The following is a 25,654-nucleotide window of genomic DNA, read 5'->3' on the forward strand; positions in this document are numbered from 1 at the left end:
GTCTGTACCGGCACAGAAGCCGTTACCCTCGACGTCTTCACCTTCTGACCCACCATTAGACAACATGAGCCAGGCACTGGCCCATCTTACGGGTTTAATGGAGAACATTCGCAAACGAGGCAAAACAAGGGTAGCGAAATTCAAAAGAGAGCTCCGTGAAGCTCCACTTATCGCCTCCCGAGGGTCGTACAAGCGACCCAGAGGCCGAGATCTCCCGACCTGCTCCAAAACCAATCCCTGGAGGTATGCGGAGCTTAAGCCGATTTTGAACGGCAAACTCTACATTTCAGAGAAAATAGGAGCTGTCCACTTACATGACATCCAGTTTGGCCAAGCCTTATGGTTACCCTGATTGCTTTATCCGACTAAAGCATGAACCAATGTCAAAAGAGGAGACGGAACCGAAGGAGGTCATGGTTTTCATCCACAATAAGGCACAGGCTCTCTTGTCAAGTAGCCTGAGAAAGGCAGGCTATTCGGTGTCGAAAGTGTCCGCCTTGAGCAAGAAACACCCTCCCTTTCTTGCTCCTACTTCAATAGCATTCCCCTTTACGTGGAAGGCATTTAAATCTGTTGCCAAGGCAGTGGAGGCAGGCAAACCATGCCCTGCACTAGAGGAGTGCAGGCCTCTGTCGTTAGCCTTGCCCACGCAGGAGAAGTAATGGAAGGAAGTCCACCTAACCTTCTCAGTAGGGAAACTGAACGCAGACATCGCTGGACGACAGTTTAGCGAGAATCTCCCTAAACTTTCTGACTCTCTCTTGTGCAAGGAACAAGAGACGAAGGAGAGACTTGCGGCTTCTTTATCCCTACAAAACTGCATAGAGATGTGTGCAGGCCAATGAAGTACCCCAGACATGCTTATGGTCCTGGCCAAAATGCATATGGCCACCTTAGTAAAAGACGATCATCGAACAAGAGAAACCAAGAAGTTGCATTAAGTTACAAACATTATGTCAAACTCTTACAGCAGCGTTAGTAGCTAGCCTTGCTGGACGCTCGACGTCCAAAGCTCTGCGTTAGGTGTTATAAAACATTTTTACCTTGCCTTACCTACGGCGAGGGCGAGCGTTCTGAGAATCGTCAATAGGAACGCCCGAGGGGACTCCTGTTCGGGTCTTACAAGACGCTCGGCGCCAGGCTAATGCCTCTCGCTTCCTTTCGCCGATCGACATTACTTCTCCCATGGGTCAGGGAGCTTGAAAGAGGTCTAAGGTCAGGATAACGACAGGTCCGAACAGAAGCATCCTTCACTGTATTGAATAAATTCACTGCACTAATTTAGCACTAAAAAACTTGCACTTTTAAACTCTTTGGCATAAGCCAAAAGTAGACATGCCCGTTGTGAGAGATCTTACTATTCTGTCAAGGGCTTGAATGAGAATGCAATAGGTATTGAATCCTATATAAAATGTAACAAAATATTTCATATAAAATATTAAATGAATAGATATAGGAATAAAGAATATATATTATATATATAATATATATATATATACCCCTCTGATGGTCCAGCACTTTGCTGCAGTAGAGGGGCTTGAGTGTCTCAATGATGGGCTGGGCAATGGCGGTGGGGTAGTTTATCCACCCTGGCAGGCTCAACCATACCGCTAAGGCCAGTTCTGAGAGACCAGACCAAGACTGGACCCCTATAGGCCTTCTCCTTTAATTAAGATAGACAAAGGCTAGGAGAAGGAAAACTCCAAAATCAAACCAAACAAGACCCCAACGGCGGAGCTTCCCAGCGCCGGCGGAAGAGGGCAATGCCTGTCGGGCAGGCAACAAGGAGGGCCTTGACATAACATGAACCCGGCAGCCCGATGCAACCAACATCGGAGAAGCCGCCTGTCTCATATGGCTTGAGCCGCGGTGAAAACGGTGTAGGCCAAGTGTGTGTGCGTGGCCGTTGCAAAGACACGACCACCCAAAACAATATACCCAGCTACTGGCATTCTGTCGTTTCCTCCTCCACCCTTCTTCATCTCTTTCTCATAGGAGGCTGATGGCTAACGTCAGAACCCAATACTCGGACACGAGTGGGCGCCGACGACGATATATATATATATATATATATATATACTGTATATATATATATATATATATATGTATATATATATATATATATGTAAACAACCCTTACTACTTAAGGGTTTCCAATAAAAGATGATTAGTCACAGTTTACAATTGGAACATCTATATATATTATACAAAACAATTTAGTATTCCCAAAAACAAACAAGTAAACAACGATACAAAGAATCATGAGACTATATCGATTGTCATGAATACTATGTCGTGTAAAATTAACAGTACGCTAATTTTCTTAAATCTTTGCAAAAAGATTAGCTAAAGAAAAAATACTAAAAGAACAAATATTATTGTAAAATAACATATTCCTTTTTATCTTATACAACTTAAATACTTTGGTTTTTAAGAAGAATTTACTTTTCATAAATAACGATACAAAGAAAATTGTAATACTGTAACGATTGACTGAGAACTGCGTAGCGTAAATAAAACTGAACGCTAGTTTAGTTAAACTTTGAAAACAGATCGAAGATTATCTAAAGTATACTAAAAGGACAAAAATTTCCTCAAAATAACATAATCCTTTTATCTTATAAAACTTGATACTTTGTAAGATAGTAATCACTTATCATTCTTTGTAGAAAAAGAAAGAAAATGCAAGTCATACTCTAGCTTACGTCATATGACTGTGACGTCATAGAGAAGCGGGGTGTTTACCTACCGCCATCATGTTTACGTTAGTTTAAAGTAGATTGAAAAAACTTCTAATCCTACCTTTTAAGCTATAACATAGCAATCAAATACCAAACATAAACAAAATAAGCCAATGCCAGAAACCATGGTATCACCAAGATAACTGCTAAAATCTAGGTTAATCACGAGTGAATTACAAACGATGTTGCCAGCAATGGCGGCAGAGAAGATCTGGTGAAGTATGGAATGGTTTGGCCTATCTCCCGTGAGGGCGCTAGTGTAAACCTGGCAACTATCTGCGATTGCCGCGAGTTTTTTAATTTCTGCTGGACGTCAGAGACAAAAGCTATTTTTATATAACCAGCGGGTAAGTTCAATGTTTAAAATCTATTTTTGGGCGAGATAGCCATGTTGTCCTGATGGACCCGCCCTCCTTTTCTATAGAAAAGGACTTGGCAGGATCCCTCCCGAAACTACTATATCTGTGGCACCATGCTCAATGCTACAAGGAATAACCGCCATCTTGGATATGGTGCCATCTAGATACTCAATAGTAGTATGGGAGAAAGGGTAACCTTGATAACGGCTCACCTTCTATTTTTCCCACTCTTCCCCCTCGAGGCGAAAACGCTTTTTGGGGTGAAGATTGCAATGTGTCGTATCAAGATATACATCCCCTGATTTATGCGATATCCTTAAGAGAAATTTTAAGGATATTCGCGCCAGGAGTTAGAATTCTGGAGACCTAAAGGTAAATTCTCTGGGAATATCACTGTAGTCAAATATCCCTTAGGAAGCTACTTATAGGAACCTTCCATCAGGACGACATGGCTATCTCACCCAAAAATAGATTTTTCGCTTCGCTCAAAATCCGTTGTTTCTGCAGGCCATTTTCTGTCACAAAATTTTCATCTGGTCAATATTGCATATCGAGACCTATAGATTATAGGTTGTCAACCTAGCTTCAATCATCGTATAAGCTTTAACAGTAAAAACAAGAGGCTGCAAGGATGGAAAATTTGTATACAGAACATGTATAATTTCTGGGTCGAACCTGTGGCGCCGGGCGACGGAGGTCGCCCAAACACTTAACACTTAAAGTTGCCTTAGCTAATTAGCTAAGGCTCCTTTATTCAGGACATTTCATTACGATCCGGCCTCACCGGAGCTCCGGCTTCACCGGAGGTCGCCCTTACACTTCACACTTATATTTGCCTTGCCTTTAGCTAAGGCTGGTGTTTGTATTTATTTTAAGGGCATGTCACTGCTTCCCCGACCCTTGGAGGTCGGCGGATTACTTTAAGCTTATTATCCTTATGTCATTAACAGAATTGGGTGCATTACAAATATACAGACAATTGAATTTTAAAGTGCCAACAATGGTATGGGGCAGTATCAACTTAAAGTTAATAGTTAGTTGTTTGGTCAAGGCAATATGGGTGCTTAGGTAATTCAGTGAGTGCCAGAACTCTAAAATAATAGGTTTTTATCCCTTATCAGAGTTTCAAGCATCACCAGACTCATGTCTCCTTTCTTTTACAGAAGGCCCGTTGTACTGCTGAAGGATGCTCTGCCTCGTTCAGCGACCCCGTTGGGCATGACCTCTGCCGGTCTCATGCCCACTGCTCCATTCCCTTTATCCAGGAACCGGGACAGGCCCAATACCCAGTGTGGTTCCCGGATTTGTGCTCGTTCTGTTACGAGTTGTCGTCAGTTCTGCTGAATGATGATGTAAGTGGGTTTTCCCTTTGTTCCTTATTTCTCGTTGGCAGACACTAATATAGACATGAATATGATATACACAGTATATTTAGGAGGGCAAACCCCCTCCTCCATCACTAATCACTGCAAATCTTACAGGCCGATGATGTCTCTCTTCGGTCAGCAAGGGCTACTCTTCGGCCGTGGGTGTCGGGCTTTGGCAGGAATGCCCCGTCTGGCGCTCCCTATCTCCTCGATGGGGATATGGCCTCCCGTCTCTTCCCAGGCTCGACTACTGCTGCAGTCTCTCCTGACCTTGCTGCCCCTTTAATTGAAGAAGTCAGGGCTACCATTTCCGTGGAGGACGAAACCCTCGTACCAATGGACATGGCTGGTCTGGATATAGACGTAGAACCCAGGGACGAGCAGGTAAGTGGTGCCGAGTTGGTGGAAACCCTTTTCTCTCCTCCCTCTTCTACCTCTTCCTTTCTAGGTTTTGATAACTCTAAGGCTTCTCCTCGGGATCCCTCTGCCTCCGTACGACCCAAGGTGAAGCCACTTCGAACTTATAAGACTTCAGCTTTGCCAGTATCAACGTCACCGGTCCCCGGACCCTCGACAGCTCCTGATATTCATATTGCTCCTCGTAAAACCACTACTCCTAAGAAGTCTAAGTCTACCAAATCCAAGAAAAAACCAACGGGTGACTTTCAGGTACCCTGGGCTGATCTCCTCCCCATCCAACTGATCAAAGGATTGGTCAGGGATCAAGTTCAACATCACTCTGGTGCAATAACAGAGATTAAGGATATGATGGCTACTCTGATCCGCGCCGGAACTCAGTTCCCTCCCCCTTCTGCCCCAGACGCATCGAAGCTGCCGCCCTTCGATAAAAACAATCCTTGGCGGTTTGCTTTGCATGCTCCATTCGTAGATGGCTCCCTAACTCTGGAGGGCATGGGCACCCGCCCTCTAGAGGACCTGGAGTTCTATCCCCCTGGCCTAGCATTCCCGTTCAATGGTTTTGTACGGTTAAAGGAACATGCATTGGTCCGTATGGACAAGGTACCGAAGGAAACGGTCATATTTCCAAAAGAGCAGGCCCAGGCTATCTGGGCCAGAACACTATCAGAGTGGGGGTGTATTAACTCAAAGCTCACCCCTCACAAGGGTTCCTACACTATTTTTACGACAGCGGCCTCCATCTCTTTGCCGCTCATAGACAAAGTCACAGAGCTGACTATACAGGCCATCAAAGAAGGCTCTTCCATGCCGGCTCTCAAGGAGACGGACCCCACCTCTTTGCTTATTCCGGGTTCCTCGGCAGCCTGGGATGCTGCGGCCTCTACCTTCACGGTGGGGAAACTAGACCCGGACTGTGCCTCTACTCTTTTCTCTGAGAAGCTTCCCAGATTAATAGAGAGTCTTCTCAAAACTGAGTTCGAGACCCGTACTAGACTTGCTAGGTCCCTCCAATCCATCACCTCCATGGAGTCCCTTGCATCTCTTTACCCAGAGGAAACGCTGTTCAGAGTCGCCACAAAGAACCAGCTGCTATCCTACCAAATAGATCTCCATGACTTCTGGTCAGCACGGGTTAGTTGCAGGAAGTTCGTTCTGTCGGAGGCCACCATCAGGCATGAGCCGAACAGACTGATAGCTTCCTCCTGCTGGGGTAAGACCCTCTTCCCTCAGACCGAGGTGGATAAGGTTCTTCAGGACGCAGCGAGGGCAAACCAGAATTTGCAGGTAAGGTGGGGTCTCTCAGCCAAAAAGAGGTTCGAACCCCAGAGACACACATTCTTCAAGAAGAAGCTGAGGTTTAGTCCTTACAAAGCGGCCCGGGGTACCTCGTCCCCACAGCCTTCCGCGGCCTCGACTTCTCGACAACAGGCACCTCCTCAGCAGGTAGTCTACCTCGCTGCTCCCCCTGGTACACAGCCCAACCCCTCTTGGATGCCCTCACCTGCATACAACCCTGCCTACGAACCCTCCGGTTCCTTTCGTGGATACCAAAGAGGGAGTTCCAGAGGTAGAGGACAGTTCCGCCAACGCGGCGGGCCCAGAGCAAGGGGTTCCCGTGGAGGGAGGGGCCCTAAGTTCACTCCCTCCCAATGATGTGATGCCGGTAGGAGGGAGACTTTATCACTTCCGGGATCATTGGACCTTCAGTCCATGGGCTCACAGCATAATATCAAGGGGCTTGGGTTGGAAATGGTCACAGGGATCCCCTCCTCCACCGGTGACCTTCTTCCAGAGACCCACTCCCATCCTGGAAGAGTACACTGCGGAGTTACTCAAGAAGAGAGCAATCAAGCGGGTTCGATCCCTGAAGTTCCAAGGCCGTCTGTTTACAGTCCCGAAGAAAGACTCGTCGGCGTTGAGGGTAGTTCTGGACTTGTCGAAGCTCAACTCTTACATCCTTTGCGACAAGTTCCGTATGCTGACTATCTCTCAGGTACGGACCTTACTTCCCCGTGGGGCCGTCACCACCTCTATCGATCTTACCGACGCCTATTATCATGTCCCAGTAGCTCGAAACTTCTCTCCTTATCTAGGCTTCCGTCTCGGCAAGAGAGCCTTCGCATTCAAAGTCATGCCCTTCGGTCTCAGCATTGCCCCCAGGGTATTCACGAAACTGGGGGAGACGGTGCTCGAGCAACTCAGACACCAAGGGATACAAATCGTCGCCTATCTGGACGATTGGCTCATTTGGGCCCAGTCGCACCAGGAATGCAAAAGAGCTACGTCGAAGGTACTTCATTTTCTCTCCAAACTGGGCTTCCAAGTCAACCTCCGGAAGTCCCGCCTACAACCATCAAGCCTCTTCGAATGGTTAGGCATCCGTTGGGACCTCTCAAAGCACAAGCTCTCCCTTCCTCCCAAGAAGGTGAGGGAGATAGCTTCCAAGGTCAGGAACTTTCTCAAACACAAACAGGTGTCCAGAAGAGCTTTAGAACGAGTCCTCGGCCTACTCCAGTTTGCCTCACTGACCGATCTCCTATTAAAAGCCAAACTCAAAGACATCAATCGAGTTTGGAGAAAGAGGGCGACAATACCTTTAAGAGACAAGACCTCGAAGATCCCCTCTGTCTTGAAAATGAGACTACGACCATGGTCCGATCGGAGGAACCTCTCCAAGTCAGTTCCTCTACAGTTCCCCTCTCCACAAGTGACAATTCATACCGACGCGTCTCTGAGTGGTTGGGGGGGTTACTCCCAACATCAGATGTGTCAGGGCTCTTGGTCACCCGCCATGAGACAGTTCCATATCAATGTTCTCGAAGCCATGGCGGTGTTCTTGACCCTGAAGAGAATCTCCCCTCCGAGGTCGACCCACATCAGAGTAGTCTCAGACAGTACGGCCGTAGTCCACTGCCTCAACAGGGGGGGGTCCAAATCACCCAACCTGAATCAGATCCTAGTCACTATCTTCACCTTGGCAGCCGACAAAGACTGGTTCCTGTCAGCAACTCACCTAGCAGGAGTCCAGAATGTGATAGCAGACGCATTATCCAGGACGAGCCCACTGGAATCGGAGTGGTCCCTGGACATGCACTCCTTCCGGTGGATACTCAGGCTGGTTCCAGGTCTCCAGGTAGATCTATTCGCGACCCGACTCAATCACAAACTCCCGTGTTATGTGACACCGAACCTGGACCCTCAGGCTTATGCCATGGACGCATTAACCCTGGATTGGAACCATTGGCAGAAGATCTTCTTATTCCCTCCAGTGAATCTTCTACTGAAAGTCTTGCACAAACTCCGCTCCTTCAACGGGGTAGTAGCTTTAGTGGCACCTCACTGGCCAAAGAGCAGTTGGTTTCCTCTCCTCCTCGAGTTGAAACTCCGTCCCTTCCGGATCCCATTCCCCAAACTGACCCAGGTGGTCCAAACACGGACTGTGTCAGATTCCTCAAGGATAGCCAAAACCCTAACTTTGTGGATTTCATGAAGTTTGCGGCACGTAGGGACGCAAACATCGACCCAGATAATGTCCTCTTTATAGAATCAGACAAAAGGGACTCAACGATTCGCCAATATGATTCGGCGGTTAAGAAACTAGCGGATTTCTTAAGGACTTCAGACCATTCGGTTATGACTCCTAATTTAGCCATCTCCTTCTTTAGGTCCATTTTTGACAAAGGCCTAGCAGCTAGCACTATAACCACCATTAAGTCAGCTCTGAGGAAAGTCTTCCTGGTTGGGTTTAACATTAACCTGGCGGAGTCTTATTTCTCATCTATTCCAAAAGCATGTGCTAGGCTTCGACCTTCGGTCCGTCCTCAAAAGGTCTCTTGGTCTCTAAATGATGTCCTCAAACTGGCCTCCGACACGGACAACGAATCCTGCTCTTATATCACTCTTCTTAGGAAGACTTTATTTCTAACAGCTTTGGCCTCGGGTTCCAGAATCTCAGAACTAGCAGCTCTCTCACGAAACTCAGAGAACATGGATTTCCTCCCTTCAGGTGAGGTACTTCTTTCACCAGACAGGGCGTTCCTAGCTAAGAACGAGGACCCCCAAAATAGGTGGTCCCCTTGGAAGATTATTCCTCTTCTCCAAGATACTTCTCTATGTCCGGTCACCACTCTCAGGGCCTTTTTAGCCAGGACTGCTACCCAATCGTCTGGCCCCTTGTTTATCAGAGAACAAGGAGGTACCATTTCCATACGTGGCATTAGGCAACAGATCCTATACTTCATTAAACAAGCCAATCCGGGTTCATTTCCCCATGCTCATGATATCCGATCGATAGCTACCTCCATCAACTATTTCCAGAATATGGACTTTGATAACCTTAAGAAGTACACGGGTTGGAAATCTCCTATGGTCTTCAAACGCCACTATCTAAAGAACTTACAGGCTCTTAAATATCCAACGGTTGCAGCTGGGAGCCTTATCTCTCCCCATTGATCTTTTGTTCTTCCTTTCATCCATCTCTTCTCTTCTCCCTCCTACCCGCCACTCGCACCACGACGCCGCTTCCTTGGTGGTTCGTTAGCCCTAAGTGTATTACATATTACAGTAGGTTAATATGATTGTAACTATTATTGTTTTCCCTTGTTATTAAGTTGGGATATTCTAAGCCATGTCAGATTTGTTGCATGTTTTCCTCTGATACTCAGAGGTTTCCTTGTTATCACTATGCCCTGTGGCTAGTTTATATTTTATGCCTACTTACCTGAATTATATATGATTTTCTTTACATGGTGTTGTTTCTCTCCCCTTATTAAATTAGTAGTTATTGTTGGGCTTGGAAGGCATTCTCTGGTACATTTTCGCCCGGCGCCACAGGTTCGACCCAGAAAAGGGATTTTGACGAAGGAAAAATCTATTTCTGGGGAGAGACCTGTGGCGCCCGGCGAAACCCTTCCCCTTATTTTACACGATCCCACCCTTTCCTTTCCAAGCCATCATGGTCAATACAGAAGGATGTTGTTCAGATGGCGCTCGCGTCGTGGCGTGGGTGGTGCGGCGATGGGGATGTGTCTAGGGCCTCTGTATCGGCCCATCCCTTTGGCGAAGGAATTAACTAAATGGAAGACAACCTGTGAATAGTGGATTTCACGCGCCTTTGCTTTATACACGACACCCAAAAGGTGCTCGCGCGAGGGTTGTAACCTCAGCATTCCATGCTTTTATCTTTCTCTGGTATAATTGGAAGGTTTTTATCAGAAAAGGTATACAAGAAGGACTTTTCGCCGGGCGCCACAGGTCTCTCCCCAGAAATAGATTTTTCCTTCGTCAAAATCCCTTTAATGGGTTTTAATTCATTTTTTTTTTTTTTTTTTTTTTTTTACATATGTTTCATAATAAATTATTTACATGACATGAATCCCAATATACAGTAAGTGGTGGTGGAATTAAGTTGTCAAAGCTAGTACTAGAGGTCTTGAAATCAGTCCCTATCTTGCCTGGCATTAGTTTTTTACAAGATTTTATGCAGTCTTGAGGATCTAGAACCAATTACCTGTACACCTTTGCCCATCTTACTAGAGATAATGGTTTAAAGAAAGAATAGCCCCAGGAGAAGAAAACTACCTGAATGGTTTTTTCCCAAGGCAATTGGATGTAAAGATGTTTTGGTACAGAGATACAGCCTGAACATAATATATCGGTAGGCTACCTAGCACCGGAACTGGCTCCAAAATGCATCAGCAATGAACAAGAGCAAAATCCCCAAATTTAAGTACAAAGATCCAGGAATACCTGGTCTGATGAACCACACACGTGGAACCATAGAGCCAAAAGCATCAATATTGGATACCAAGAGCATGTAAAGTACAAATCAATACCAACATCAGTAGAAAAGAACCAATAACTAGTCCTGAAAAACCAATACCAGAAACCAAGCATTGGTCCCTTAAACACATAATCAAGCACCAGACGGTAACTAGATCTTTGCAGGACTTAGCAGCCCCACCTCTATACAAAGCTACAGAGCAAATGATCAACAAGTATATGAAAGCACACATGCAACCTATTTAATTTTCATAAGTATTTTGAAAGCACAATTAGAAGAATAGAGCCAAAACCTAAAGCTACGATCCTTACATCACTCAAACTTGGAGAAGGATTATGGCCAAGACAAAATTGTAGGCCTCAAATCATTTATTTCACTTTTCATCACTACTGTTTACTGCAGCAAAGAAAATCCCAAGGAACAATTCACCACAATATGTCTAAGTGCCAGTAAATGTTAAAAATCATACCCCTTAATAATGCTATAATTTCTGTAGTACCCTTCAGACATAAACGCATCAGTAGTCATAGTTATCAAACTGAAAATAAGGACAGTAACCTAATAAGTTACAAGGGCTTCAAAATTCACTTGTAAAACATTATCAAACTCTTCAACCTGCTCTCAAATATTATACATGCATGACTACTGTCCTTTATTTTTCCTTAAATAATTGAGAAAACTATTGATTTTACTAGTATTAATAATGATTACTTAAAAAGCTCTCCTGAAGGAGAGCTAAGTTGAGCAGACTTACATTCTTCTATAAATAAATTTTTAAAACCCTTGAGAAATAACAGATTTTATATCTTTTCAATTAGGTACATAAACTCTTCTATAACTGTGAATACTTTTCTGTATATCCTGCTACAGAAGTGAAAGTCCTGCAGATATTATAAAACATTACTCTAAGGAACTGTAAAATACTACTCCTTGGAGTCACCATTAATAATCAAATTTAAAAAATGTTAAGCCACTAAATGTTGATGATCAACTTTATTTCTTCACATAACTTTGCTTTTCTCAGCATTTTAGTGGAAAATACTCTCTCTCATAGTCTTTCCTATTAATCTTTTAATAAGCACAACTAACAACAAAACTTCAGCAATCGGTCAGTCAGAGCACAGCGGGTATGTCCTTGCTCTACTGCAGGTGAAGAATGAGTAAATAGCTTACATCATAAGAGGGAGGAGTACCAGCCTGTGTCAACAACTGACTACCTGTTTACTAAGCTTCAACAACCATCCCAGCTCACACTGAAGAATACTTAAAACAAAAAAGGAAGATTTATACCTGCTCAGGAACAAATAATGTACAGTATATGCAATGGTTGATTAATTTGAAATAAAACATAAAACAATAAAATGTACTTACAAGATTACCAGACTTCATTTTTCTGCGCCGCTCTAAGGTTTCATCCAAAATCATCTGTGCCTTTCTGGTAAGTTCTTCCTGTTCTTCCATAAGTACATCAACTTCCCTAACTAGCCCCCGGTTTGGCGATTTTCCAAATGAAAACAAGATCCCTGTGTTGGTTGAAGCATGACATAATTCAACAGGTTTAGGTTTCTCTTCAATAACAACAGGTTCAGGTGTAACCTCAACTTTTGGTACATCTAATATGAGTGATTGCCTGGACTTCTTAATATTAGACTGCCCTCTTACTTTCTGAGTTTTCTTCACAGATTTTATTTGGGAATGCTTATTTTCTGAAAACCTGGTAAGTTTCGATGTACTGTACGACAACTTGTCTTTTGCTTTACACTTGGGGATGCTCTTAGTTAATGGAATAACACTTCTACGCTTTACAACGCGTGCTTTCCCAGCTGGTGTTTTACGTGCAGTTACCTCTGGTCGAGTTACAATAATTTTGGGTTGAGCTACTCTGGAGGGAAAGGATGGTTTATTTTCATACTTGTTTGGAATATTAGATTTAGCATTTTGAAAATAATTATGATGATCTTTTCTAACATTTGTTTTATCTTGTAAAATAAGTTTTTCAATTTCATCTTTTCTATCCCTTATTGATACTCCTTGAAATGGATACTTTTTCTGCTTTGTTGGGGAATCCTGTTGACCCAATGCATTTGGCTGAAAATACAAACATCGAAGTTAGAACTGGTATAATTCTCAAAATAGCTGTCTTTACAAACTTCTAAAGCCCTGTACATAGAAAGTATAGTGATACATTTAATTTTAATCTAAATTGGAATCAATTTGAAACCTCAGTCAAATAAGTCCAAGAAATCAAAATCAAATACTACATAATGAAAATAAAAAAGCTTAAGAACTAAAATCTTTATATACAGACATGAAAACGTAGGCATGGTTTCCATTTCTTGAACAAATATTAAATTCAAGATATTATTACAAATACTATACATCACTAAAAATATACAAAACCATCCAGTACAATAAAAACTCACTTGACATTAGATTAGTGTAAAAAATTATGCCACATTGTTAATATAATCCACAATGACAACCACACGCATTTTGATCAAGTGGTGTAATCAATTTGGTGGTAGTTTGTAATATGGTTTATAATAAAATCTTAATTTTGTGTGTGATGTCAACAGCTATGCTAAATTTGTTTCTTAATTGTAACACACAGCTACAAGAGAGAAACCTATAATAAAATATGAATAGTGCATGTTTACATTGATAAATATTTGCGGTAACCTAGTCTGAGCATATCTGGTATGAATATTCTATAAGCTATAAAATTGTTTTACAAATTAATTTTTGAATTAATGATTATTCCATAGCCAATCATATACTGTACTAAGGTGTGTTGTTACATAAACTTCCATAAGTTATGATTCAAGTTGCTTGAATCCACCTAGCTGAAGCTAAGTCTTCCCCATGAATTTTTGCTAGGCTACCCTATTGTCTTATGCCATATAGGTGTAAATTTACTCCCTAAATGTTTTCACAATATAGGCAATAGTAATTACCATTTAATATCATAGTATACATGAAAGTAGACCTATTTTAATAAATCCACTTCAGTTATTCTAGTAATCAAGCTTATCTGGCAGGGTTTTATTGAGCTGAGTTCAGAATTAGAAGCTGGGAGTTGAGGCATTCTTTCTCTTTATGCGTCTCCCATTCGTGTTAAATTATCAAGGTATATTTTATAAGAACTCTTGATAATCTTACAAATATTTTGCTATAGAAATAATGTCCCTGAAAAGTAATTTTATTAATTAATTGTAGTAAACATTAGAATTACTGCAAAGGATTATTTCGATAAAAAATACAGCAATCTGAATCACAAAATAAAGCACTTGGGTAGGTCAACTCCAGGATTCAGCATAAAGATTCAGACAACTTGGAAAAAAAAAACATTGGCTCTTCCAGATAAATATAAAAACATTTTTTAACAAAAATAATATCAAGAGAAAGGAGAAATACATGAATGAAGGAACTTTGGAGCACAAGACTATTGCAATCTGACCAATGCACAGGCAGACTGTGCAATGTTCAATTCACACAGCTGTAGTTGGTATGAAGCATAGAGGGCTTAGCTGGTTAGGTCTGACTATGTGATATAGGCATACTTAATCTGACCCTCTTCTTGATATGACTGGCAACATTTCGTACCAGGTAAAGACAACTTTCAATTAATGGGCTATATTAAAACACACCAACCAGGGGTAGTAAGATACAAAAGATAAATACAAGAGAAAAATGAGAAATAAAAACATTTCAACCCAAAAAACCGATTTTGAGCGAAGAGAAAAATCTATTTTTGGGTGAGATAGCCATGTCATCCTGATGGAAGGTTCCTATAGGTACCTTTCTAAGGGATATTTGGCTACAGTGATATTCCCAGAGAATTAACCTTCAGGTCTCTAGAATTCTAACTCCTGGCGCGAATATCCTTAAAATTTCTCTTAAAGATATCGCATAATATCGGGGGACGTATATCTTGATACGACACATAGCAATCTTCACCCCGAAGAGCGTTTTCGTTTTGAGGGGGACAAGTGGCAAAAATAGAAGGGGAGCCGTTATCAAGGTTACCCTTCCTCCTGTACTACTATCTAGATGGCGCTGTATCCAAGATGGCGCTCATTCCTTGTAGCATTGAGCATGGTGCTACAGATATAGTAGTTTCGGGAGGGATCCTGCCAAGTCCTTTTCTATAGAAAAGGAGGGCGAGTCCATCAGGACGACATGGCCATCTCACCCAAAAATAGATTTTTCGCTTCGCTCAAAATCCGTTTTTTGGGCTCAAGCCATGTCGTCCTGATGGAAGTTTACCAGAGAATTACTAGAAAGTACTGTATCTGTGGATTTTCACGGGTGCCTTAACCTTGGGACATTTTTCTATGGTCATCCGGACCATTGAGACAAATGACGTTACCATTATCCGTCATTACCACTAATCATGGACAATGTTAGTGCTTCCTGCCCCCTGCAGGGAAGAGTCATACTAGATAGTAGAAAAGGGGTCTCAAGGTTTGCATATATTGTATGAACAAACATAAGTATCAACTAGATATACAAAAGTCTCACTGTTTGTATATGTTGTCGGAAGGACTAAGTGTCACCTATATCCATTGTTTGTAAGCATACAATCATATGAGGTTTACTTAGTTAAATAAGTAAGAGAACTCTGGCATATTTATTGTGCTAATTGCAGGGCGAAATAAGACGCAATTACACTCTAATGGACATTTATTTCAAATAAATGACCAAATGAAATAACGAGTGTAACGTGTTAAGGGAATTATACGTACAACGTATGCAGAAAATATTTTTCTCCCTGAAACAGAAGAAATGAGTGCCACTCTAAATTTGAAAATTTTTGATAAAATTTTCTAATATAATTTTCTGTAAATGTTGTATACTATCAACACTGTGTACTATGTACACACGGCACAAGTGTTATCTGCATAATTCCACACCTGAGATTTTGAACAGTCTTAGTGTCACCATGGTGACACTCACTTAAAAGGTACTGCACTAGAAGTGTCACCTTTTCACCCTAATTGATAGTCCCAATCAATTAACTGTTCATCGCAGTACTAGACAACAGGTTTTAATACATTACCTGCCGCCACCACATGATGCTTCAGTTCGTGGACTTGCTTTGCGTAGTGTTTGTAGAACACTTTGGATGACTTCCATCCAGTATATGAGCGAAGACGCTCAAAGTCCATATACTGAAAAAAGTTCAGTGATGAAGCAATTTTTCTCGGATCATGACCTGTGGGTGTACTGTCAGGATCTGCTCTGCGAATGAAGTAGGTGAGCTTCGCCCTCAGTTGTTTTAAAGATAAGCTTGATCCTGAAGTTTTTCCTTTGAAGAGCTGTCCTCCCCTGAAGTCTGAAGTTCTACGAAGATAGACCTTTAGTTTTTTAGGGATAAAGATGCCACAAGTCTCTCCTTCGTCTCTTGTTCCTTGCGTAAGAGAAAGTCAGAAAGTTTAGGGAGATTCTCGCTAAACTGTCGTCCAGCGATGTCTGCGTCCAGTTTCCCTACTGAGAAGGTTAGGTGGACTTCCTTCCATTTCTTCTCTTGCATGGGCAAGGCTAACAACTGGCCTGCACTCCTCTAGTGAAGGGCATGATTTGCCTGCCTCCACTGCCTTGGCAACAGAATTAAATGCCTTCAACATAAAGGGGAAGGCTATTGAACTAGGAGCAAGAAAGGTAGGGTGTTTCTTGCTCAAGGCGGCCACTTTCAAAACCGAATAGCCCGCCTTTCTCAGGCTACTTGACAAGAGAGCCTCTGCCTTATCGCGGTCGAAAACCATGATCTCCTCCAGTTCCGTCTCCTCTTTTGGCATTGGTTCATGCTTCAGTCGAATGAAGCAATCAGGGTAAGCGTTAAAGCTTGGCCAAAACTGGATGTCATCTAAGGGGACGGCTCCCATCTTCTCTGAGATGTAGAGTTTGCCGTTCGTAATCGGCATAAACTCCGCATACCTCTAGGGATTGGTTTTGGAGCAGGGTGGGAGGTGTTGCACTCTGGGTCGCTTGTATGACCCTCGGGAGGCGATAAGTGGAGCTTCACGGAGTTCTCTCTCGAATCTCGCTTCCCTTGCTTCGCCTTGTTTGCGAATGTTCTCCATTAAAGCCGTAAGATGGGCTAGTGCCTGGCTCATGTTGTCCAATGGATGGGTAGAAGCTGAAGATGTCAAGGGTAATGGATCCGGTGCCGGTACAGACGGAAGGAACTCCGACTCGACATCATCATCATCTTCCGGAGGTAGAGTAGACTCCTCCTCGGGATCATCCTTTAATAGATCCTTTTCAGTGTCCATAGACACTTCCGACATTCCTTCCTCCTGGTGGATGTCCATACTTTGCAACGCCTCACTGACATCCGTCTCGATGGCAATCTGGACGCAGGTAGGTCTGGGTCGTGCTTGGGGCACAACAATTTCACTACCCGCTTTCGGGAAAAGCAAGCTACGCATCCTATCGTTAGGTAGGTATGGTCCCGGAGAGTTCTTCTGGAACCCTCTTACCCACTTGCACAGCTTTTCACGTGCCGCATCCCTCGACTCCGTTGACTTGGGGTCGTCGACACCTTCGGTCACCAAGGTCCCGCAGATATTGCAGACTTGGGGGTCCCAATATTGCAGGGATTCGGTAATGATGGTGCAGGGGGCATGAGACCTGCACGCTTTGTTACCGTAGAAGTTCCTACTCCTATGGTTGCAGAAGATCGCATCGCATTTCATCTAGGGTTCTTTCTGTAAAGAAAGGAAAGTTACATGATTATGCAATTGTTTATCTCACACGATAAACAGATATGCAAATATTAATATTTTAACCATTATAGCTTAGGATAGTAAGCTAGAAAGAAATTGGGAAAGACACATACTTGTGTATCCCTTCCAGCCAATTGCTGTGACCTCCCCCCCAATATTAAGGATACTGTATAGAGTTTCCTTTATCAGGGCAACTCAAAAGAGAAGGGTTCTAACCTCTAGGGATAGAAAAAGTGTACACTGCCACTGACCCTTCTTAATTATTTAATATTGTGGGGTAAGTATTAACTGATTTCTAATCAGAGTACTGAAGAAATTCCATTCTTTCAATATAGGATTGGTCTCAGCAAAAGACTGTACTGTACAAGGATACACAAGGTATGTTAGAAAATAACTACTGTATAATAAATACTATAGTTTTCTGTCTGCAGTATACAGTGATACCTCGGTACTCGACCATAATCCGTTCGAGATCCGTGTTCGACCTCCGATTTGTTCGAGTACCGAATTTTTTTTCCCCATAAGAAATAATGGTATATATTCTATTCCGTTCCCAAGCACTCGAACAGGCCCAAAATATTAATAAAACGTGTACCTAAACAACAATAATTATCTAAATGTGTATGAAATTGGTCAGAAAATCCTATAAAACAATTTTAAACCATTTACTGTACTAAAATAAAACAATTTTAAACCATTTTCTGTACTGTAGTGAACATACCTTTGAGCAGCGGTTCGATGGCATACAGGGATGGATGTGGAGAGGATGGAAGGGGGAGGTTACTGCTTGGAAGGAGAGTCCCCTTCCATGATGTGGCGGGGTAGTTCTCCTTCAGGAGTTGTTTCTCTCTCCAATGAAAGGGTGGGCAGATCTATTTCAGGGGTTTCTTCTCTTCTTTGTCTCTTCTTTGGAGGAGAAACAGGCTTTGATGTAGCAGCTTTCTTTTCTTTTGTGAAAAACTGGTCTATTGTTAATTGTTTCTTCCTCCTCTGCAGTATTCTTCGAAAATGATACATGACACTATCATTAAACATATGCACTGCCCGGTTTGCTACTGCAATTTCTGGGTGGTATTTTTCAGCAAAAGCCTGCACATCTGCCCACTTGGAACAAATTTCATTGATGAGAGAACTTGGAACATCCGAACTAGCTGCCTCCCCATGCCTAGTAACACGATGAATACCTGTTCTATTACGAAACTTTTCAAACCAACCCCTGCTCGCTTTAAATGTAAATGAATCACTTTCACTGGTACTCGGACTTTTCTTCACTAATTCTTCATAGATATGCAACGCTTTTTCACAAATGAACGCTTCACTAACACTTTCCCCGGCCAACTGTTTTTCTTTAATAAATATTAAAAGCAACTTTTCCATCTCCTCAATCACTTGTGGCCTTTGCTTAGTTACCGCCGTAACTCCCGTTGCAACATTCGCCTTCTTAATCATTTCTTTATGCTTTAAAAACGTAGAAATGGTCGACTTCGCCATTCCGTATTCTACCGCTAAATCGGACACTCGTACACCATTCTCATATTTCGCTATAATTTCCTTCTTCAACTCGATCGTTGTTCGCACTGTTTTCCTCTTCTCCTTCCCCTTAACACTCATTACTTTCTTGGGACTCATTATGAAAGCTAAAAAAGCAATTAAAAGCACTGAAAATCACTAAATCACAACGAATGCTGATCGCGCGTTGTCTGAGTGACGCTCTCGAGAGAACTGATGCTTCCCGAACAAGCGAGAGTGGCCGAGATGGCGCGATCATCACAAAGCCCATGCGGTCGTCACGTGTTCGGCTGGTCGAGTACCGAATTTTTGGTCGAGCACCGCAGCAAAAATTTCTCGAAAATTTTGGTCGAACTCCGAATTGTTCGAGTATAGAGTCGTTCGACTACCGAGGTATCACTGTATACTATACTGCAAATATACTGGCTACTGTATAATCATTTACTGTAGTTCAGCCGGCATGTTGCCGGCATGGCCAGCACCTGGCGGCACAGTCCGGCCGGCACATCGCCGGCTGGACTAGAAATTAGGAAAGACACATACCTGTGTATCCCTCCCAGCCAATTGCTGTGACCTCCCCCCCCCCCCCCCCCACCCAATATTAAGACTATAGAGTTTCCTGATCAGGGAAAACTCCAAAGAGAAGGGTTCTAACCTCTAGGGATAGAAAAGTGTACTACCACTAACCCCTCTAAACTATTTAATATTGTAGGGTAAGTTATTAACTGATTTCTAATCAGAGTATTGAAGGAATTCTATTCTTTCAATATAGGATTGGTCTCAGCAAAGACTGTGCAGGGATACACAAGATATGTTGGAAAATAATTACTGTATAATATATACAATAGTTTTTTATCTGCAGTATATACTATACTGCAAATATACTGGCTACTGTATAATCATATTCTGAAGTTCAGGCAGGGCTAGCACCTGGCGGCACAGTCCGGCTGGGTAGTACCTGGCGGTACTGGTAAAGTCGGCATTCCGCCAACCAAGTAAGTACCTGACAGCACTGGCCCAGTCGATATGCTGCCGGCTGGGCTAGTACCTGGCGGCACTAGCTGAGAGAGAGAGAAAAGGCATGGAGGGAAGGCTGCCTTAATAAAATGTATGTTTACAATAAATAAGGGTGTAAGTATATAACCTTACTGCCTTCCTCCAGAATGAGGGTTCAAATGGAAGGGGAGAATGCATCGTTCAGGCTTCCATCTAGCCGCAAGATCCGTTGCCGGCATTGCCGGTTTCAGGAATGTGGATGGCAGTCCAAGGGAGGACTGAAGAACCTTCAACAGCAGAAGGGTCTCCCACCGGCATCCGTCATAGCCGGCACAACCTTCCCGGAGCCTTGTGTCCATAAGGGAAAGACTGCTTATGTAGGAGCCCGACCGGCGCCGCAACTTACCCAGCAAGCGGTGAGATTGCAGGACAACGGCAACAGGATTGCGATGGCTAAGTCATCGCTAAAGGACAGAGAGGGGAAGGGAAAAGGGTCCTGTATCAAGTGTAGAAGAAGAAGGCAGGATTGCCGCCACTTCCACACAAGAGTGAAACAATGTTTCAGTATCGGCAACATCCAAGGCGGCAGAAGAATATCTATTCTTCAGCCTAGGGTCTGCTGAATCTATCAAGTGTCGAAGAAGGCGGCAGGATCGCCGCCACTTCCACACAAGAAAGAAACAATGTTTCAGTATCGGCAACATCCAAGGCGGCAGAAGAATATCTATTCTTCAGCCTAGGGTTTGCCAACACTGGACTAGTCTTCTAGACCGCAAGGGAAAAGGTGGCGGCATCATACTACCATTTCAGGTGCAGCCTAGGGAGGCTTAGCCTCCTATGCTGGCAGCTGTAAGCCGGCAGGGGAGTGACTACTCGACCTGCTGCTTTGCCGCCAGCAGAAAGACTGAATACTCTGAGGTTCTGTCGAAACCAAAGCCGGGATCTCGCTGACAAAGGTGGGAAACAGAAAACCCTAGCCTAGTCAAGCCGGAGTGAACTACTCTATGGCAAGACCAGATAGGGTTAAGGGAAGGAGGGATTACCCTTAAATCTCCACAGGAGACAAGTATCGAGTTATATAATTCTAGGAGATGTACTATCTCCCGTTGAATTGATAAAACGATACACGAGTGTAAACAGGGATAATGTCGAAAGTTTACAACAGCGCATAGGCTAGGTAGCCTAGCGCGAGACGAGATCTTGTTTACCTAAACCGCCAAAACTCTAATGTATGTGATCGACAAAAGGAAGAGGAAATTATGCATAAAATATATATATCTTTACTAGTATAATTATGCCTAAATAGCTTTCATAATTTATTAATGCTATTACAACCGGGAAAGTCGTTCTGCTAACTAAATAACACATGCACAACGAATGACAGCGCCCATGGCACCTCCGGTGACAGGCCTAGCTCCTTAACACAATAAATTACTCTAATTTCAATGTGAAGCAGGAGCTAAAAATTATAAACTGTAAAGAATAAATACTCAACTTTCCAGAGGCAAAAGAAGCTGGAGATTGCATATTAAATCCTCACAAAAGCGATCAAAAACGTTAGATCAACAGGGAACACCACCGTGCGAAATCGCTACAAAAATTGGAATGAGCGCCATCGAGATACATGTAGTAGTATGGGAGGAAGGGTAACCGTGATAACAGCTCCCCTTCTATTTTTGCCACTCTTCCCCCTCGAAACGAAATTTTAAAGATATTCGCGCCAGGAGTTAGAATTCTGGAGACCTGAAGGTTAATTCTCTGGGAATATCACTGTAGCCAAATATTCCTTAGAAAGCTACCTATAGGAACCTTCCATCAGGACGACATGGCTTGAGCCCAAAAATCTACAATTCCTAAAGCTAACGAAATGCTATAAAGGAGAGATCGCAAATTATAAAAGTAATTTCTTTATTTCATACCATCTTTGCTAGAACTTTGGCTCCTAAAATTTATAAAGAGCTGTCAGTAAATACTTATAGGTGGCCACTTTGACCTTCACCTAGGGCTTGTGTGGTGTTGAGGCAGGAAGTGAAACTTAAAGGACTCAATTTGTAGTTTGAAAAAATACAAATTATTTTTAACCCTTTTACCCCCAATGGACGTACTGGTACGTATCACAAAACTCATCCCTTTACCCCTATGGACGTACTGGTACGTCTTTGCAAAAAACTGCTATTTACATTTTTTTTTTGCAGATATTTGATAACTTTATGAGAGTCTTCAGGCATTTTCCAAAAGAATGAGACCAAGCTGACCTCTCTATGACAAAAATTAAGGCTGTTAGAGCAATTTAAAAATATATATTGCAAAATGTGCTTAAAAAATGCATGGGGGTTAAGGGTTAGAAAGTTCCAAATAGCCTGGGGGTAAAAGGGTTAAAAGGCAATGTGTACCTATAAGAATACAAACCTTTGCCCTTTGATAGGAGACTCATCCTTATGAAGGAAGAAGCCCCTATAACCATACTGGCTGGTTAAAAATCCTGGGATGTCAATACACCTGGACCTAATAGAGGCGTAAGAGTATTGTTGATCCCTACCACCTCCCGACACTTGAAAATAGATTCTTGTTGGTTGGGGTAGGTTTCTGTCCACTGACAGACAGTCAAGGAAGAACCTATATACATGGAAGGATATTATGTTGCAATGTATGGCCAATTAGGTGTAATGTATCCTACATTCTATCCATCCATCCCCTCATAAAGAGGATGGGGGGAGTTAACACTCAAAGGAAAGTGTGAGCATGTGCACAGGGGCATGCACATGATGAGCTCCTTGCATTCTGTAGAAAAACTTAACTCCTTGACAACAGAATTCCTCCTCTAAGGATGTAATAGGAAAGTAGATCCTTTGCATGTTGTGTTCTTGGGGAGAAACCTTCCTCTTCGTCTTGTCACAGCAATCCAAGGTAGAGATTGTTTCCTTGATGAAGGCATAGCCAGTAAAGGGCTAGGAGGCAAAGGTGGCCGTAAGCACTTCCTTGTAGCTGACCAAGCCTCTAAAGGTGAGGATAGCAGTTTAGTTACTCTTGGACAAGAAGTCAATTCTGAGTTGCCAGAACCAAGAGCTTCTTATGGAGGTGTAGCAAAGAAAGAAGGTTCCAGCGACAGAGACTTTGCCTTGGATAGAGCTAAGGCCTGTAAGTGTCTCTCTCTCTCAAGAAGGAATACCTTTTAGTCCTTAAGGCAGCCATGACATCTTTAGGGCGTCGTTACTTGCAGTGTCAATTGAAACAATTTTATCAGGATTGCCAAGATCAAAAAAGAGACTGACTCTCCCTCTCTCTTTCTCTTATACCGTAGGAAAATAAAAACCGCTAGATGGCCTCCCTTCTGTAACCTGTTTCTTTGCACATTTGTTTCCTCTAAAATTGTTTCATAAAATTCACTTTAATAAATAGTAACCTATTCAACATCATCTGGATAATAACACCCAACTTCTGAGAAAATGTTAGCCAACATATGAGTCATCAAATAGTCTGTAATGATCATGTAGACCATATCCCTGGAGGCCTGCATTTGTATGATTTCATGACTGAAGAAAAGTGAGGAATGGTTGTACTTCAAAATATTTTTTTGAATGAGAGCTAGAATATAAGGTTGCAAATTTCTAGATTAAATCATGTCATTGTCATATAATATGGACAAAAAGAAAAAAAAATCTGTCTCATGGTTTAAGGGGAGCATCCGCCATTGAACGCAAAACCGTTATTTATTACTGGAATACTCTAATTTTTCTATATGTTATACCTACTAGTACAAGGATAAATCTGTGCAAGTTTCATTGAATTCCGCCTATTATTATTTTTAATGAATAAAAACTATTAAACCATAAAAGATTAAATTTAATTTCTATCAAAAAGTACAGAATAGAATTAACTAAAAATTTTCCCGAATCTTTTTTATTGCAATATAAACAAAATGGCCGGAGGAATTTTCCATATTTTCAGTATTTTATTTTATATAAATTTCTATATATTTACATATTTTTAAAAGTTGAAAAAATATAAAAAATAAAAAAAAAAAACATTAGAAAAAATTCCTCCGTAGAAAATATGTAAATTTATTCTTCTTTACAACGATGTATTTGGATCTGAAATCGGTTGATAAATAGCGGAGAAAAATAGTTTTGAATGTCAATAAGTATAGTTCTGAGATATCGAAGTTCAAAGTTTTTCTATGAAAGTATGAAGAAAGCAAGGCATTATAGCTTTCATTAGCAAATATCATTACCGATACTTATTTAGAACTAGTCTAAATTACTTGAAGAACAACTAACTTTCTTACCTGATACAATTTCTATTCATTACTGCAAGCATGGCCCCAAGGGGTATTGGTCACTCAAGGTGAGGGTGTCCGATCCCAACTCCCTTGTTGTAGCTAGGTTTAGCTTTTGCGGGATCTAGAAAGCACCTCCCTCATAATCTTCACTTTTTTCTTTTTTTCACTTTGGGCATTATGAAAAGTTAAGTCAAGTTACCGAAATTTTGAAAAGCAAACAAAACCACTCAAAGTGTAAACAACAAATCACTGACACTCATGCATGCTTCTGCTTTAGGAGTGTACTGATTCGAAACACTGAATTCGTTCTTGTTCCATTGTCTCGTAGGTGGGATACATGTTTGCCAGACGTATAAAGATATCGAAAAAAATAAAAAAATAAATTGTTGTATACATGCAAAAGCAATGCGCAAGATGAACCTACAGAGTCTGCTTTAGCAGACGACGGAGGTAGAATGACGTAACCATCTAAAAATACCGCTATATCTTCTTTATATAAAAGAATTAATGCCAGAAACTTCTAGAGGGCACGTACGACATGATTTGCCAAAGATAGAAGTACATCTCGATTTTTGGTAACGTAAAGTTTATATGTCCATACCCATAGCGGATGCTCCCCTTAAGAGGCTGCACATATATCAAAGGACTAAAGCCTGGTACTAATACAGTATACTGTAACACGCACGAGTATGTCAACAGATATACAGCATTGCGTAAGGGTTAATAACACTAGGGACATGATTTTGTAGTTAATTCGGCAACATCCATAAAAGCTCCTGAGCAATCTTGGAAAAATGAGGGAGATTCTGATAAGAGTTATCTTCAATTGCTTCCTTCTAAATGCTGCAGCTGGAAGTGTATATAGAAATGCAATTCTGTCTAATAGACAAAAGACTATTTCTGAGGACACGTGATGGAGTTGTGAATAAACAAACATCTCATGTACTTACACAAAAAGAAAACCTATCTCTTTACTAAAGACATCTTTATTGAAACAATGATTTTATTCCCTACATTTCAAAATTTACCTCTGTAACACACTACTGTAGTAATTAAGAAAGCTGTAATAAAAGAAATGTTTTTTACTTACAAGCACTGATGTAATATCTATCATTTCAAGCGGGGCAGTTTGATCTTCATTATCCTGAGACTCTTGAAATCTATCAAAACACAATGCACGACGACATTCCTAGAAATTATACAAAAAAGACTTAAGAGTAAACTTGTTACATAACTGCTGAGCATTGTCTTTAAAATCTACTCAAGAGTGACGTATCCAACAGTAGAATGCATTTACAGATTTTACAAAAAATAGAAACAAAAAACCAAGCCCATTAAATCTAAAGGAAGTGGTTTGAATCACTCCTTTACAGTAGCTCTTTTACCCAATTTCTAATGACTGCAAAATAATAAATTATCAATAAGATGAATATTAATAAATAAAACATTCTGAAAACTCATTAAAGTATCAAA

At 41.9% G+C, this 25,654-nt stretch overlaps 2 protein-coding genes across 3 annotated transcripts in view; one reads left to right on the forward strand and one right to left on the reverse strand.

Moving 5' to 3' along the window:
* LOC137654499 (uncharacterized) overlaps positions 1–25,654 on the reverse strand; it is a 125,518-nt gene that overhangs the window by 20,812 nt on the left and 79,052 nt on the right. For both annotated transcript variants that reach the window (XM_068388173.1, XM_068388172.1), the window contains exons 9-10: positions 25,272–25,370; positions 12,041–12,757 (exon numbers count right to left, since the gene is read on the reverse strand). In XM_068388173.1, coding sequence (XP_068244274.1) covers positions 12,041–12,757; positions 25,272–25,370 — 816 coding nt within the window. The remainder of the gene's footprint in view (positions 1–12,040; positions 12,758–25,271; positions 25,371–25,654) is intronic.
* On the forward strand, positions 4,270–6,616 carry LOC137654244 (uncharacterized). The gene is made up of 2 exons (XM_068387874.1): positions 4,270–4,452; positions 4,582–6,616. The coding sequence occupies exon 2, from the start codon at positions 4,687–4,689 to the stop codon at positions 6,538–6,540; it is 1,854 nt and encodes a 617-aa protein (XP_068243975.1). The 5' UTR covers positions 4,270–4,452; positions 4,582–4,686; the 3' UTR covers positions 6,541–6,616.

The sequence above is a fragment of the Palaemon carinicauda genome, chromosome 15 (assembly GCF_036898095.1).
Source record: "Palaemon carinicauda isolate YSFRI2023 chromosome 15, ASM3689809v2, whole genome shotgun sequence".
Classification (NCBI taxonomy): domain Eukaryota; kingdom Metazoa; phylum Arthropoda; class Malacostraca; order Decapoda; family Palaemonidae; genus Palaemon; species Palaemon carinicauda.

Excerpts from the sequence above, each read along its gene's own strand:
- LOC137654244 (XM_068387874.1), top strand. The coding sequence starts at position 4,687 with ATGGCCTCCCGTCTCTTCCCAGGCTCGACTACTGCTGCAGTCTCTCCT.